The sequence below is a fragment of the Lampetra fluviatilis genome, chromosome 15 (genome assembly GCF_964198595.1).
Source record: "Lampetra fluviatilis chromosome 15, kcLamFluv1.1, whole genome shotgun sequence".
Classification (NCBI taxonomy): domain Eukaryota; kingdom Metazoa; phylum Chordata; class Hyperoartia; order Petromyzontiformes; family Petromyzontidae; genus Lampetra; species Lampetra fluviatilis.
In genome coordinates this window covers 5,968,164-5,983,660 of record NC_136289.1, presented here as the reverse complement: position 1 = coordinate 5,983,660, position 15,497 = coordinate 5,968,164, and the positions used below count along the sequence as shown (strand labels likewise).

General features: G+C 50.0%; 1 protein-coding gene across 1 annotated transcript in view; it reads left to right on the top strand.

Moving 5' to 3' along the window:
* LOC144936304 (homeobox protein CDX-1-like) overlaps positions 1-9,098 on the top strand; it is a 47,024-nt gene extending 37,926 nt beyond the window's left edge. The window contains exons 2-3 of the mRNA XM_078863402.1: positions 8,791-8,936; positions 9,093-9,098. Coding sequence (XP_078719528.1) covers positions 8,791-8,936; positions 9,093-9,098 — 152 coding nt within the window. The remainder of the gene's footprint in view (positions 1-8,790; positions 8,937-9,092) is intronic.
* The last annotated feature ends 6,399 nt before the right edge of the window (positions 9,099-15,497 follow it).

Below are 15,497 nucleotides of genomic sequence, written 5' to 3'. Positions count from 1 at the left end.
AGTCACGTAGAATGGAAATAATAAAATAATAAAAATTAAACATAATTATATTATATTAGTTTATTATATTATAATGTTTTATTTTATTATTTTATTATTTCCATTCTACGTGACTTTACCGAAAGAACCAAGAAGATGAATCCCTGCAGTCACGAAAGCTTTAAATCGAAACTATCGATATGTGTTCGTCATCCATCTGAAAGGGAAGGGGGGGGAGAGGTGTTTTGCCTGGTTGAATAAACGAAATGGTAGCGGGGTCGTCAGATGTGTAGGTTGCTACGGAGGTAGGTCGGTTGGTCTCGAGGTAGATAGGCGAGTGGTCATGTGTGTTGGTAGGTCAGGTAGCCAGGCATGTGCGTGTGTGTGTGTGTGAACGGGGAGTGCTGAGCGCCACGCTGCGCTACGAACCCGGCCACCCGAGTTCGATTCCCGATCACGGCCAACAGCAACACCCAGTGACGATTATCTGACACCGGTCCTGGGCCTCTCCTAGATCGACTCAGCCTCGAATGAGTACCCAGTGCGGTGTGTAAACATCGCCACTGGGGAGACAAAGGCGGCCGGGCGTGGTTGCTGGCCACCCAGCCCCTCGTGTGCCGTGCCGGACGTTATAGGTGCTGCTCGCTAACAGCACTTGCCCCTACGGTCTGTTGAGGCTATACGGGGTATCTTTGTGTATGTGAAAAGGTAGGTGGGTGGGGAGGCGTGACGATTGGCCAAAGCCGAACGAACACGAGAGAGACTTTTGACTTCTAAACAACTTTTATTGCCGCCAGCAGCAACAGCACTGGAGGCGATTCCGATACGAAACACACAAAGTCACCAGCAACACAAATGAAAACGAACGCTACAAATCCACGCGCCGTGGCGCTAAATGCACTGCGCACAACACGAAAGAAAAGTCACGTGGTGGTGGTGGTGGTGGTCATCGCGCACGCCACGGCGACGAGCGCGAGTGAGGGCGAGAGGGCGAGGGAGTGCGCGCGTGGCGTCTCTCATCCGCGCTGGCGACTCCGACGTCAGTAGTCGTAGTGGTGGAAATTCCACGTTCCCAGGGACGAGCAGCCGTCCGTTTCATCGTAGCACGACCGCACCCCCCGTCTCTCCAACCGCCCGCGTTATGCAAACACCGCGGCGCCGGTCGCCTCTCCGATGAGCAGCAGCGACCAGGGAAGTCGCCCGGGCCTGTCCGTGTCGAACAAATAAACAAATCAAGAGCGCCGCATTCGTCTTTCGACGTCTCTCTCTTTTTTTACGATCAGTGGAGACAAGAAGATGCTCGGTGTAGTCGGCACTTTGCTTCGTTCATCACTTCGTATTTTTTTTTTTAAATAACTTTGCTTTATGTAAACCCCCACCTCTCGCTCACTCTCTCGCTCACTCTCTCGCTCTCTCTCGTTCTGCACGCAGCCCTTCTCGCGTCTCTCATCCTCCGAGCTCGTAAACGGCACCGCGCGAGCCCGCGCGCTATAAGCGGCGAATGATTAACCCCGCGAGATCGGGCGGCTTTGATACGACCGCGGGGACCAGCGACGTTTTATGTTCCCGCCACCCTCCAACCCACGCCGCGTACAGCCGGCCGTGTCTCTACCCCCCCCCCCCGTGGATCTGTCTCACCCCCGTGGATCTGTCTCCCCACCCCGTGTCTTCCCGCGTGGTCCGTCTGCCGCCTCGCCTGTTGCACAATCGCACAATCGCGCGCGGTCACCGCGGTCACTCGGCAGTGCTGTGGCATCACTGCTGGCTGGGTGTTAACGACCTCGCCTGGTCGGCGGTGTGTGTCTCTCTCTCACGTCTCTCCTTCTTTTGTTTTACGATCAGTGGAAACAAGAAGATGCTCGGTGTAGTCGGCACTTTGCTTCGTTCATCATTTCGTGATTTTTTTTTTAAACTTTGCTTTATGTAAACCCCCACCTCTCGCTCACTCTCTCGCTCACTCTCTCGCTCACTCTCTCGGTCACTCTCTCGCTCACTCTCTCGCTCACTCTCTCGCTCACTCTCTCAGTCACTCTCTCGCTCACTCTCTCGGTCACTCTCTCGGTCACTCTCTCGCTCACTCTCTCGCTCACTCTCTCGCTCACTCTCTCGGTCACTCTCTCGCTCACTCTCTCGCTCACTCTCTCGCTCACTCTCTCGCTCACTCTCTCGGTCACTCTCTCGCTCACTCTCTCGCTCACTCTCTCAGTCACTCTCTCGCTCACTCTCTCGCTCACTCTCTCGCTCACTCTCTCGCTCACTCTCTCAGTGACTCGCTCACTCTCTCGGTCACTCTCTCGCTCACTCTCTCGCTCACTCTCTCGCTCACTCTCGTTCTGCACGCAGCCCCTTCTCGCAGTCCGACGGCCTCCGACGGGTAGCTCACAACTGCTCTCTGCACGTGGTCGCGTGGATGTTTCTCGCCGTGTCCTCCCGATTTCCCCCCCCCCCTCCACATTTCAGAATCAACGTTTAGAGGATTTGGCCGCTGTACATCTCCACGTGTCGAGCCAATTCGCTGGGCTATCCTTCGTGACCCGGGGTCGCTTCTGAAAAGCAGCTATATAGCTCAGTGTGCCTAGCCTGGTAACATTAAACAAAATAAATTTCGATTTAAAGCTTTCGTGACTGCAGGGATTCATCTTCTTGGTTCTTTAGGTAAAGTCACAATGACGCTGTCTTCCCGACAGACCTGTTCTCCACCTGAGGACGGCTGCTTGCGTTGTGGCCGAAACGGTGTGAGAATTATTTAATTATGTTTTATTTTTATTATTTTATTATTTCCCTTCTACGTGACTTTACCGAAAGAACCAAGAAGATTAAACAAAATAGTTGAGTTTTATTGTAGCGGTTAGCGCGCCGCGCTACGAACCCGGCGACCCGAGTTCGATGCCCGCTCACGGCCAACACCAGCGACGATTTTCTGAACCGGTCCTGGGTCTCCCCTAGGTGCGGTGTGTAAACATCGTCACTGGAGAGACAAAGGCGGCCGGGCGTGGTGCTGGCCACCCACCCCCTCGTGCACCGGGCCGGCCTTCATAGGCGCTGCTCGCTAGCAGCAACTTGCCCCAACAGTCTGTTGGAGGCTACCTGCGGGGACTTTGTCTTGGTTGGACTCAGGGTTCGAGTGTTCGCGGTGGCTGTCACCATCGCTCGGCCGAGATCAAGAGTGATGTGTCTCAGTGGAGGTGGCATTCAAGACGAGCATAATAATTTACGGGTTTTTGTTTTTTTTGTAATTCATGCTTTTTTATTCTTAGGTTTTTTCGGTAAAGTCACGAAGGTAAAACATTAAAAAAGTAAAATAAAATAAAAATAAAAAAAACGTCACAACCACGACAGCTGTATTACTTGATATCAAGTGATGCAGCTGTCGTGGCTGTGACGGTTCCACCTGAAGACGGAAGCTTGTGTTGCCTCCGAAACGTCGTGATTTTTATTTTTATTTTATTTTATTTTACGTTTTTAATGTTTTATCTACGTGACTTTACCGAAAACAACCTAAGAATATGAATCATTGCAGTCACGAAAGCTTCAAATCTAGAATTCATGCTTTATTGCATCTCACAACGCCATATAGTTAATTTACAATCACATTCATGGCTGCGTTAGATTCATAGCAATCAGTATAACTACTACTACGACAGCAGTATTCAGCGAATGTAAACCTCATAAAATAAAAGTGAGTAAACAAATGAAGAAATATTCTTGTTTTTTTTCGGTAAAGTCACGTAGAAGGGAAATAATAAAATAATAAAAATAAAATATAATAAGATAAAAGTGAGAATTTTTTCTTATTATGTTTTATTTCTATTTATTTTATTATTTTATTATTTCCTTTCTACGTGACTTTACCGAAAGAACCAAGAATATGAATCCAGGCAGTCACGAAAGCTTTAAATCGAAAAAACAAATCAAGAAATGGATACAATCAAAAAGTATAAACAACAACAACAACAACAACAAAGTGACAACAGCAGAAGCTGCTGATGCATTAAAGCCCTTGATGCACGATGGCAGCGTCCTTCACTCATCTTCAGAGGAGGTGGGGCCTTCCAATTTCGCCGATGAGACCTCATCAGCAGTCTAAGACAAAGGCCGTAGCCATGGAGTCAACATTGGGGGGGGACCAAATCTTCCAGGGGGTCTGGGGGTCACCCCCCCCCCCCCCCCCAGAAAAAAAAATCTAAATTTGAAAACTAATTTCCTGCCTAAAATGTAAAAATTCACTTACACATGGGATGGACTTTGTATTTATTTTTTACAATAATGTCTAATAGTGTATTGTATTACATTGCTGTTTTTTACTTTTTTACTTTGTCTTGTTTCATTGTATGTAATGGCAGAGATCAGGGATTCATAAAGTACAACCATAACCACAATCAAATAAACAGGAATCTATTTTATAGCAATATATTGGGGGGGGGGGGGACATTTTGAGCATATTTGAATATTTGGGGGGGGGGGGGGGGTGTGTGTGTCCCAATAGAAAAAATATATACGGTCTTGGTGTCAGGTCCCGCCACACATTTGAAACCATTGTTGGGTTTGACAGCGCCACGATGATGATGATGATGATGGGGGGGGGGGGAGGTGTGTGGGGGTGTCACAGTTTGCGTTTTGTTTCTGGGGCCTTAATGCTCGGAACGCATTCTGAAAGGGCCTCAACATCGGACCTCATCCGAATCATTCCCATGCACGGCTGCAGTTGACGGGGTCCTTCCTGACATAAGGGGGGGGAACTCGACGAAGGGCAGCTGCCCCTGTGCGGCACAACAATAATAATAATGTCAATTTGTGTGTAAGTTGCATGTTGAACTTCTTTCGCACCGTACGTAGTAGCCAACCGTGCTATGCATCTTCTTGGTTCTTTCGGTAAAGTCACGTAGAAGGGAAGTAATAAAATAATACAAATAAAACATAATACAATTATTCTCACGACGTTTCGGCCACAACGCAAGCAGCTATGTATGTATGTTGCTTTGTGTGTATGCAATGAGGAAGACTTGGCCAATGGTTCTCCGTCGTCGAGAGGGGGTTCACAGTGAGGGCTTGGGGTTTCGTACACGAGGGAGCTTCGTTATGGTGTCACCGATCACCCGGTCAAGGCTAACATCAGCGACATCTGAAGGGAGGGAGGCCTCGATTCAAAAGTAAAATGGAAAGCGGTTGGCGCGCAGGCGTTCGCGAACGAATGTGTCACGTTGATACTAACCCCAAAAAAAACTTTAATTTGAATAAAATTGAAAAATAAAATCTAAATAACATTGTAAACATCACCAGTGGAAGATGTTTTCCAGTCACGAGATTTTTTTTTAAAGTTCAGTTTGTGCAACACAACCAGCTGACACTACTACTTAGGCGATCGTGTCAGCGAGTAGCACCGATGACGAACGATAAACGAGGAGGTGGGTTGACAGCGCCTCGCCCGACGTTTACCGCACACCGCACCAGCTACTAGTTTAAGGCTGAGTCGACCTACGTGGAGGCCAAGGACCGGTTCAGACAAATCGCCACCGGGTGTTCGCGGCCTTGAGCGGGAATCGAACTCGCAGTGCGCTAACCACTCCGCCACCGCTCCCCACACACCAGAGGTCGCAACCGGGTACCCGATACCCGTACCCTACCCGATACCCGGCTACCCGTACCCTGCCGGGTACGGGTACGGGTAGCCGTTTGCGACCCTGGTGCGGCCGGGGTACGGGTAGGCCGTGAGTCAATGGTGAGTCACCGTTTGTCACTCATTTCCCAACGTCTTGTCTCTTCTCACAATTCAAGTTCCTAGAATCAACCCACCCGCGCCTGCAACATGGCTTCATCCAGAGGTCGCAATCAGGTACCCGATACCCGGGCGGGTACGGGTAGAGTCCGGGTACGGGTACGGGTACCCGTTTGCGACCCTGGTGCGGCCGGGTACGTGTACGGGTAAGTAATCTAAACCCGTTTGCGATCTCTGCCACACACACACACGCACGCACGTGCGCGCGCGGCGCACTGATGTTGCCCAACCTCGCTCCGTCACGCGGCGTGATCCGTGCCGGCCTAAAGCGGTGCTCGCTAACACCGCTAGCAGCCACGCTCGCTGTTTGCGGGGCATCTGTTCGTGCACAGCGGGTACCCCCCCCCCCCCCCAGATGATTTACGCCTTTCCCCGTTTCACGTCGTTTCGCAAATACGTCGTCACTTCATCAAATGTCACGACTCCGATTGATTTGCGACAGGATCGTGGCGAGTGGTTTGGGGCCGCCCATCGAGTGCGCACGCAAACAACATCTGTCAAAAGCTTGACCCCTCTCTGTAGGCACGCGGACTTTTTACACCACCATCACCACCACCACCCACCCCCTCCCGAATCCTATAGAACGGCCGATATTTAATCCACGCAGAAACGATCAAGGATTATGAGTAATATTCACGTGTTGAAGCAAAACAGATAGTCCACACCGCCGGACTATCGAACTCAGTTGATGTAGACAAATTATTATCGAGGCTTCACCCCCCACCACCACCCCCCCCGTACATTGTCAGTAGACCCCCCCCCCTACGCAAGTGAACGCATTTTGGGTTAACCCCTCCTCCCCCCTCCATGCGTACAGTACGCACTAAATGTATGGCCCCTTCAGGGATTGTTATCTGTGTATAGACTCGTTAGTCGAGTACGCCTGACGGGAGCACAGTCACCGTAACTGTTCACGCAGTACCAGGGAAGAGCTACAGTCTGTGTATAGTAGTGTATAGTGTATAGTAGTGTATAGTGTAGTGTATAGTAATGTATAGTTGTGTCTAGTAGTGTATAGTGTAGTGTATAGCAGTGTATAGTGTAGTGTATAGTGTAGTGTATAGTAATGTATAGTAGTGTAGTGTATAGTAGTGTTTAGTGTATTGTAGTGTATAGTAGTGTAGAGTAGTGTATAGTGTAGTGTATAGTGTAGTGTATAGTAATGCATAGTTGCGTCTAGTAGTGTATAGTGTAGTGTATAGTAGTGTATAGTAGTGTATAGTGTAGTGTATAGTGTAGTGTATAGTAATGTATAGTTGCATCTAGTATTGTATAGTGTAGTGTATAGTAGTGTATAGTAGTGTATAGTGTAGTGTATAGTGTAGTGTATACTAATGTATAGTAGTGCAGTGTATAGTAGTGTATAGTGTATCGTAGTGTATAGTAGTGTATTGTAGTGTATAGTAATGTATAGTAGTGTATAGTGTAGTGTATAGTGTAGTGTATAGTGTAGTGTATAGTGTAGTGTATACTAATGTATAGTAGTGCAGTGTATAAGATTGTACAGTGTAGTGTTAGATCGCGTAAATGTGTCGTTAAAACCCACCTCCATCCGGCAGGGAAAATTCGCGAGGTTCGTGAAATCGTGAACTCGAATTGTGAGTGCTGTTTGTGGTTTAACTCTCCAACGCACCTTGTGGTGCTGAAGTAAGTCACTGATTTGAATGTGTCTGTTTACGTGACAAACCTCACTAATTGGCTGTGTCGGGTGGTGGCGGGTTTAACGACACATTTATATATTGACGCCATCTAACCCCCTCCACAACCCCCCTCTGTAATTAGGCCAGGTGTGTTTCATCACGTGACGAAAGTAATAATCTGCCTGCGTCAGGTGGCGGAGGGTTTACGACGCGATCGATCTGCCTGACACCCTCCCCCCCACACAGTCAATTGTCCATCTCCGTGATGATCTCTGTCGAAGGCGTGTGTCTCCCTTGCCCTCGTGCCAATTCGCATACGCGCCTCCATGCAGCCTCGACAAACTTGTCCTATATGTGGCCGCGAATTCGGACCGCAGTGATTTCAGCCGCATCATCTCTACATTACAAAAAGGCTCAGTCCCTTTTACACGCACCTTAACATCATCCGCACCTGGTTTACAGAACAAAGGCTCATTCCTAACAGCGTGTTTCAGCCGCACCGAACCTCACAATAATAATGTCCAGGTGCCTACCTTGGCTCCTCCCACCCTCAACCAGTATATATACAAATACTGTTTCTTGGAATTTCTCTTCACTTGATACAGCTATCGTGCTGTGACGGTTCCACCTGAAGACGGAAGCTTGTGTTGCCTCCGAAACGTCGTGATTTTTATTTTATTTTTATTTAACTTTTATTAATTTAAATTTTTTACCTACGTGACTTTACCGAGAAAAAAAACCTAAGAAAATGAATTCTTGCAGTCACGAAAGCTTCAAATCTAGAATTACTGTGAGAGCCTCGGTGCAGACGTGATTAGCTCCAGCGTTACAGTGTAACGCCACTCCTGAGTTGGGTTAGTCGCGGTTTGTGCAGAATCAGAACTTGTTATCGTTACTCACGTAATCATCGCACGGCTCTCCCCTTGCTGCTGCTGTGCGTTCGGAGCGACGACCGCGATGGTTGGCACGGCGTTCAAGGCCTCGCCCGGGGAGGTGGAGCGAAACGACGGACATGTCGCCGAACAACACGCGACACAACCGACACACTCATCGGATTTACGTCGTAACTTTAACAAGTACATTTAGTTTGGATTTGGTGTTTGAAATAAATAAATAGATAAATAACTATATAAATCGGTCCTTCATTTCAGCTGGAGCTGCCCACGGCTGAGCTCCGGAATATATTTCCGTGCCCCCCCCCTCCCCCCCCCAAGTGGGGGTATAGAAGGTGGCGGAGGGGAGGGGAGCCCAGGCGGAGTTTTGGAGGACGCAGAAAACCCTGGAAAATTTTCCCCTCCAAAAAAATTCCCTGAATTAAATTAATCACCTCCCCACCCACCCCCCACCCCCTCCACCACCACAACAACAACAACAACTATCCGTTCTTCCCCGCAGGCAAAACGCGTACCAAGGACAAGTACCGTGTGGTGTACTCGGACTACCAGCGGCTGGAGCTGGAGAAGGAGTTCCAGGCGAACCGATTCATCACCATCAGACGCAAGTCGGAGCTCGCATCGCACCTGGGCCTCTCCGAGAGACAGGTCAGGGCCTCTAGCCGGGGAACTCGCTTGATGTCACATGGGTGGAAAAAAAACGATTTTTCCAGCGGCAGGCATCGGGTTTTTTCTTTAATACAATTAAACCCGATTTCGGGGGATTGAAACCTGGTTTTAATGAATACGAAACTCTGATCCAAGGCTTAGGCTGCTCTTTCCCCGTCGGTGCTGCTATCGTACTCGGGGGGGGCCGTCGGGCACGGGGTAGTCGTAGAATGCGGCGGGCAGGTTGGTCGTGATGAACATGAGCTTCTCCACAATCGTGGGCGCCAGTGAGTTCCTTAGCTTGGAATGGATGAAGCCTATGAAGTTAATTTAGTAGGTATAGCCATGTGAGCCATTCGGCTCTTGAATCGGGTGCAACCGCAACAAACAAAAAACACATGAACAAGAAAACATCTTAAAGTGACTATGTGACTATGTGCAAACTGAAAATCTAGGGGGAAAAAAGCAAAAATTCCAAAAAAAAGCACCGTACACCAACGTTGAGAAGTTCCGCTCGGATGCCGCAATTAGAACCAATTAAACCGGATTTCTCCCAATCTCAGATGATCGGGTTTAATATAGAAAGACAATGAAACCCGATTGTAAAAAACCCGACTGTACCACCCTTGCGCCGTCGTAGCTGTGGAGGGTCGGCTTCGGCGGCCAACGTTACCAGCCCCCCCCTACCCACCCCCACCCACCCCCACCCATCCCCACCCACCGACCCACCGCTCTGTGTGTAAGGCGAGTGTGAGCGCCGACTCGTTAGACGGATTCGCAGCGCGGTGGCGACAACCACTACGCCACCACTCGCTGCGGTGAGAGACACGATGATAGGAGACCACCACCACCACCACCACCCGCAGCTGTTAGCGAGTGGCTTTGAAGGCCGCCCGGCACGACGGGTCGGTGGCCAGTCCCGCGTCCGGCCGCCTTTGTCTCCCTTAGTGGCGATGATTACACATCGCAGCAGGTTATCAATTTGAGGCTGAGTCGACCTAGGGGGAGGGCCCAGGGCCGGTTCAAATAATAGTTACTGTGGTGTTGACCGTGAGCGGGAATCGAACTCGGGTCGCAACGCGCTAACCGCCACACTACCGCACCCCTACAGACACGTACGCGCGCACACTGACGCACACACAGCAAACAGGCACACACACACACCAGACACACACACAGCAGACACACACACACAGCAGACACACACACACACAGCAGACACACACACAGCAAACAGACACACGCACACCAGACACACACACACACAACAGACACACACACAGCAAAAAGACATACACACCAGACACACACACAGCAAACAGACACACACACCAGACACACACACAACAGACACACACACCAGACACACACACACACAGCAGACACACACACAGCAAACAGGCACACACATCAGACACACACACAGCAAACAGACACACGCACTCCAGACACACACACACACAACAGACACACACACAGCAAACAGACACACACACACCAGACACACACGCAGCAGGCACACACACAGCAAGCAGACATACACGTGCGCACACACACTGACACACACAAAGCCTAACGCGCACACACACGCGCGCTCTGCATGCGCACACACACACACAGAGGCTAGCGCACACACACACACAGGCTAGCGCACACACACACACATAGAGGCTAACACACACACACACAGAGGCTAACACACACACACAGAGGCTAACGCACACACACACAGGCTAACACACACACACACACAGAGGCTAGCGCACACACACACACACACAGATTCTAACACACACACAGAGGCTAACGCACACACACACACAGCACACACACACACACAGAGGCTAACGCACACACACACAGCACACACACACACACAGAGGCTAACACACACACACACAGAGGCTAACACACACACACAGAGGCTAACGCACACACACACAGGCTAACACACACACACACACAGAGGCTAGCGCACACACACACATAGGCTAACGCACACACACACACACAGAGCCTAACGCACACACACACACACAGATTCTAACACACACACAGAGCCTAACGCACACACACACACACAGAGGCTAACACACACACAGAGGCTAACGCACACACACACACAGCACACACACACACACAGAGGCTAACGCACACACACACAGCACACACACACACACAGAGGCTAACACACACACAGAGGCTAACGCACACACACACACACAGCACACACACACACACACAGAGGCTAACACGTGCGCGTCTGCGTGCTGTGCCGGCTGCAGGTGAAGATCTGGTTCCAGAATCGACGAGCGAAGGAACGGAAAGTCAATAAGAAGATGCAACAGCAGCAGCAACAGCAGCAGCAGCAGCCTCGCGTCTCGTCAGCCTCCCCAGAGATCTCGTCGGGCATGCCGACTCACAGCAGCGGCGCAAACGTCGTGAGCAGCAGCAGCCTCCTCTCGGGAGGGGTTCCCCTGCATTGAGAGCCATCGGGGGCAACCCACACGCAACGTCGGCCCGCCAACGTTGGCGCGACGTCGGGCCCGCCAACGTTGGCGCGACGCTGGTCCCACACCCCGTTAGGTGCGCGTGGGGTGTACATTGCGGTCCGCGGGTGAACGCGTGCGAGTGGCGTCTACGTCGTGCGTTTTGTGATATATGAATAGTAGTAATGTATAAGTTGGGCGGCAATGCGTCTGTGTGTGTGTGTCAAATCAAGATTGTCGTTGTTGTTGTTGTTGCTGTTGTTTCGTGCGTGTGGTTAGTCGATCTTAAACCACCTGGGGGGGGGGTGTGGGTGGTCGTGGTGTTTCCCGTGATCTTCTGCCAGCACCTAGCCTGGCACCGGAGCTGCGGGTGACGTTGCCGTTGCTTGCAAGTCGGTTGTTGTTGTTGTTGATGTTGTTGATGTTGTTGTTGATGTTGTTGTTGATGTTGTTGGAGCTGCGTGTGCGTCTGTGCGCGTGGTGGTGGGGGGGGGGGAGCAGCGGTTACCGCGTTGCGCTACGAACCCGGCCACCCGAGTTGGTCTTGGGTCTCCCCTAGGTCGATTCAGCCTCAAATGTGTATCTGGTGCGGTGTGTAGTGAGCATCGACAGTGGGGAGACAAAGGCGGCCGGGCGTGGTGCTGGCAACCCCACCCGCTCGTGTACCGTGCCAGCCTTCGTAGGTGCTACTCGCTAACAGCACTTGCCCCCTACAGTCAACGGGGGATCTTTGTCTTTGGAATCGTGTGTACGCGGGCATGTCCACGTGTGTGAATGTCTATGCTGGTGGTGGTGTATGCTTGCTTGCTATGTATTTGTCAGTGTGCATATGTGTGTGCCGGGTGGCTAAATCACAGCAAGTTGGCACAGTAGGGGGCACAGGTGGTGCATCAGCCAGTCATCTCGGTCATCTCAGTCAGTCGACCCGTGGCACCTGCTGGGTCTTGCCCCGTGACCTCCTGCCAGCGGGCGTTCGACACTTCACGTGATGGTCTCAAGGTGCACATGGCCTGGCACAAGCGTCGTGGTGACGTCACCGCCACTTAGTGGCGAATGGCGGTTGTTGTTGTTGTTGTGTGTCTGTGTGTGTCTCTGTGTGTGTCTCTGTGTGTGTGTGTGTGTCTGTGTGTATCTGTGTGTGTGTCTGTGTGTGTATCTCTGTGTGTGTGTATCTGTGTGTGTGTCTGGTGTGTGTGTTTGTGTGTGTCTCTGTGTGTGTCTGGTGTGTGTGTGTTTCTGTGTGTGTGTGTTTCTGTGTGTGTGTGTGTCTGTGTGTGTGTGTCTGTGTGTGTCTCTGTGTGTGTCTGTGTGTGTACAGAGTGGGGAGCGGTGGTGTAGCGGTTAGCGCTACGCTGCGCTACGAACCCAACGACACGGGTTCGATTCCCGCCCACGGCCGGTGACGATTATCTGAACCGGTCCTGGGCGTCCCCTAGGTCGACTCGGCCTCAAATGAGTACCCGGTGCGGTGTGTAGTAAACATCGCCACTGGCCACCCACCCCCTCGTGTGCCGTGCCGGCCTTCATAGGTGCTACTCGCTAAGAGCACTTGCCCCAACAGTCTGTCCAGGCTACACGAGGGGGGGTGATCTTTGTCTTTGTGTGTCAAGGCAGTCGCTACTCTGCATCTTCTACATCAGTCACGCGGAACCCCCCCCCCCCCAACTTCGCCCCTTACGATAGTAGGTTTTTACCCTTTTAACTGGTACAAAACTGACACCTTTATTCAAGGCATCATGTTTGCAATGACCACAACACAAGTAGTCAAAAAAGCAAACAAAAAGAAGCAACTCTGATAAGGATAATAATATGCACTGTCCTTGAAGTTGATTGGCCCACACCCGAGACGGCTTTCTTTAGAGCCTAGTCCCCATTGGTGTAGGGCCAGATGACACCAGAAGGCGTACAACTCAAACACAGTGCAATATCAGCGTATTGAGAGCTCGGGGTAAGCATTTACACTATGAGATCTCTTTTACCAGTGGCAAAATATGATAGTAGGTTTTTACCCTTTTAACTGGTACAAAACTGACACCTTTAGCCCCTTACCTTCGCGTGCTTCTGTACACAGTCTGCGTCTTTGAGTAGATACAAAGACAAAGGTCCCCCGTGTAGCCTGTAACGGACTGTTGGGGCAAGTGCTGTTAGCGAGCACCTATGAAGGCCGGAACGGTACACGAGGGGGTGGGTGGCCAGCACCACGCCCGACCGCCTTTGTGTATTGTGTAACATGTTAACTTTATCGATTGTGTGTTGTGTAACGTGTTATTTTTATTCATTGTGTCTTGTGTAACGCGTTGTCTTTATTGATTGTGTGTTATACTCGTTGGTTTTAAACAGTCTGCATCAGCAGCAGACCAAGCTTTCCCAACTGATGACGGATGCTTGTGTTGCGCCCGAAACGTCGTGATTTAATTGAGTTGTTTTCATTATTTTTTTTACCTACGTGACTTTACCGAAAAAAACAAAGAGTATGCATCATTGCAGTCACGAAATCTAGAATTAATTGTGTATCGTCTAACGTTTTATCTTTATTAATTGTGTACAGTTCTCTTCATTAATTGTGTTACCTAATCAGTTGTGCATTGGCTCGCGTGTCCCACATTGCGTGATTCATTTAGAATCGTTAAATTTACCTTGCATTGTCAAAATTTAATTCCGGTAGAGCTGGCCCGGTGAGCTTGCTGATCTTGTATTGCACTCTCGTGAGATGTGAAGTCTTCTATCTTAGAAATCCAACGGTGCTGATTGTTACTGACCGCTTGAAGTTTTTGGATCTTTAGGGCGTTTGCTCAGCAAGTCGAGATTTGCTAAAAAAAAAAAAGTACGGGAGTTGGTTTGCGATGTATACATTGTTCATGGGTTGTTGTGTTGGTGGTGGTGGTGGTGGTTGTGATGATGGTGGTTGTGGTGATGGTGGTTGTGGTGATGGTGGTTGTGATGATGGTGGCAGGTTGTGGTGGCTGAATTAGTCTCTAACGTATGTGAAAACCCCCGAGCGAATGTGTTACTCGTGTAGGTGTACGCATTTCACCAAATGACAGAGAGAATATATCTGTGTATATATATAGAGATTTGCCCGTACAGATGTTATCGCCTTTCACTCACAATCGGTGTGCAAGCTACGTGTGCGTGTGTGTGTGTGCGCGCTCGTACGTGTAGCCTTCACAAGTGCTACTCGCTAACGGCACTTGCCCCAACAGTCTGTTAAGGCTACACGGGGTGATCTTTGTCTTCGTATGTGTTGGGAGCGGTGGCGCAGCGGTTAGCGCATTGCGCAGAGAACGGTTCCCGGCCGAGTGGTATCTGAAGCGATATTAATCAGCGTTTCAACTCAACCTCGGGAAGACAAAGGGGGCCGGTCGTGGTCTTGGCAACACCACCTGCCGTGCGATATTCCTGGCCTAATAGGTGCTCGCTAACAACGCTTTACACCACTCTATGAGGCCATGCTAAGGATCTTCGTGTGTGTGTGTGTGTCCGTGTATGTGTGTACATGTGATTGTGCGTGTGTGTGTGTGTCCGTGTATGTGTGTAAATGTGATTGTGTCTGTGTGTGTGTGTCCGTGTATGTGTGTACATGTGATTGTGTCTGTGTGTGTGTGTCCGTGTATGTGTGTACATGTGATTGTGCGTGTGTGTGTGTCCGTGTATGTGTGTAAATGTGATTGTGTCTGTGTGTGTGTGTCCGTGTATGTGTGTAAATGTGATTGTGCGTGTGTGTGTGTCCGTGTATGTGTGTACATGTGATTGTGCGTGTGTGTGTCCGTGTATGTGTGTACATGTGATTGTGCGTGTGTGTGTGTGTCCGTGTATGTGTGTACATGTGATTGTGCGTGTGTGTGTGTATGTGTGTACATGTGATTGTGCATGTGTCTGTGTGTGTGTCCGTGTATGTGTGTACATGTGATTGTGCGTGTGTGTGTGTGTATGTCCGTGTATGTGTGTAAATGTGATTGTGCGTGCGTGTGTGTCCGTGTATGTGTGTACATGTGTGTGTGTCCGTGTATGTGTGTAAATGTGATTGTGTCTGTGTGTGTGTGTCCGTTTATGTGTGTACATGTGATTGTGT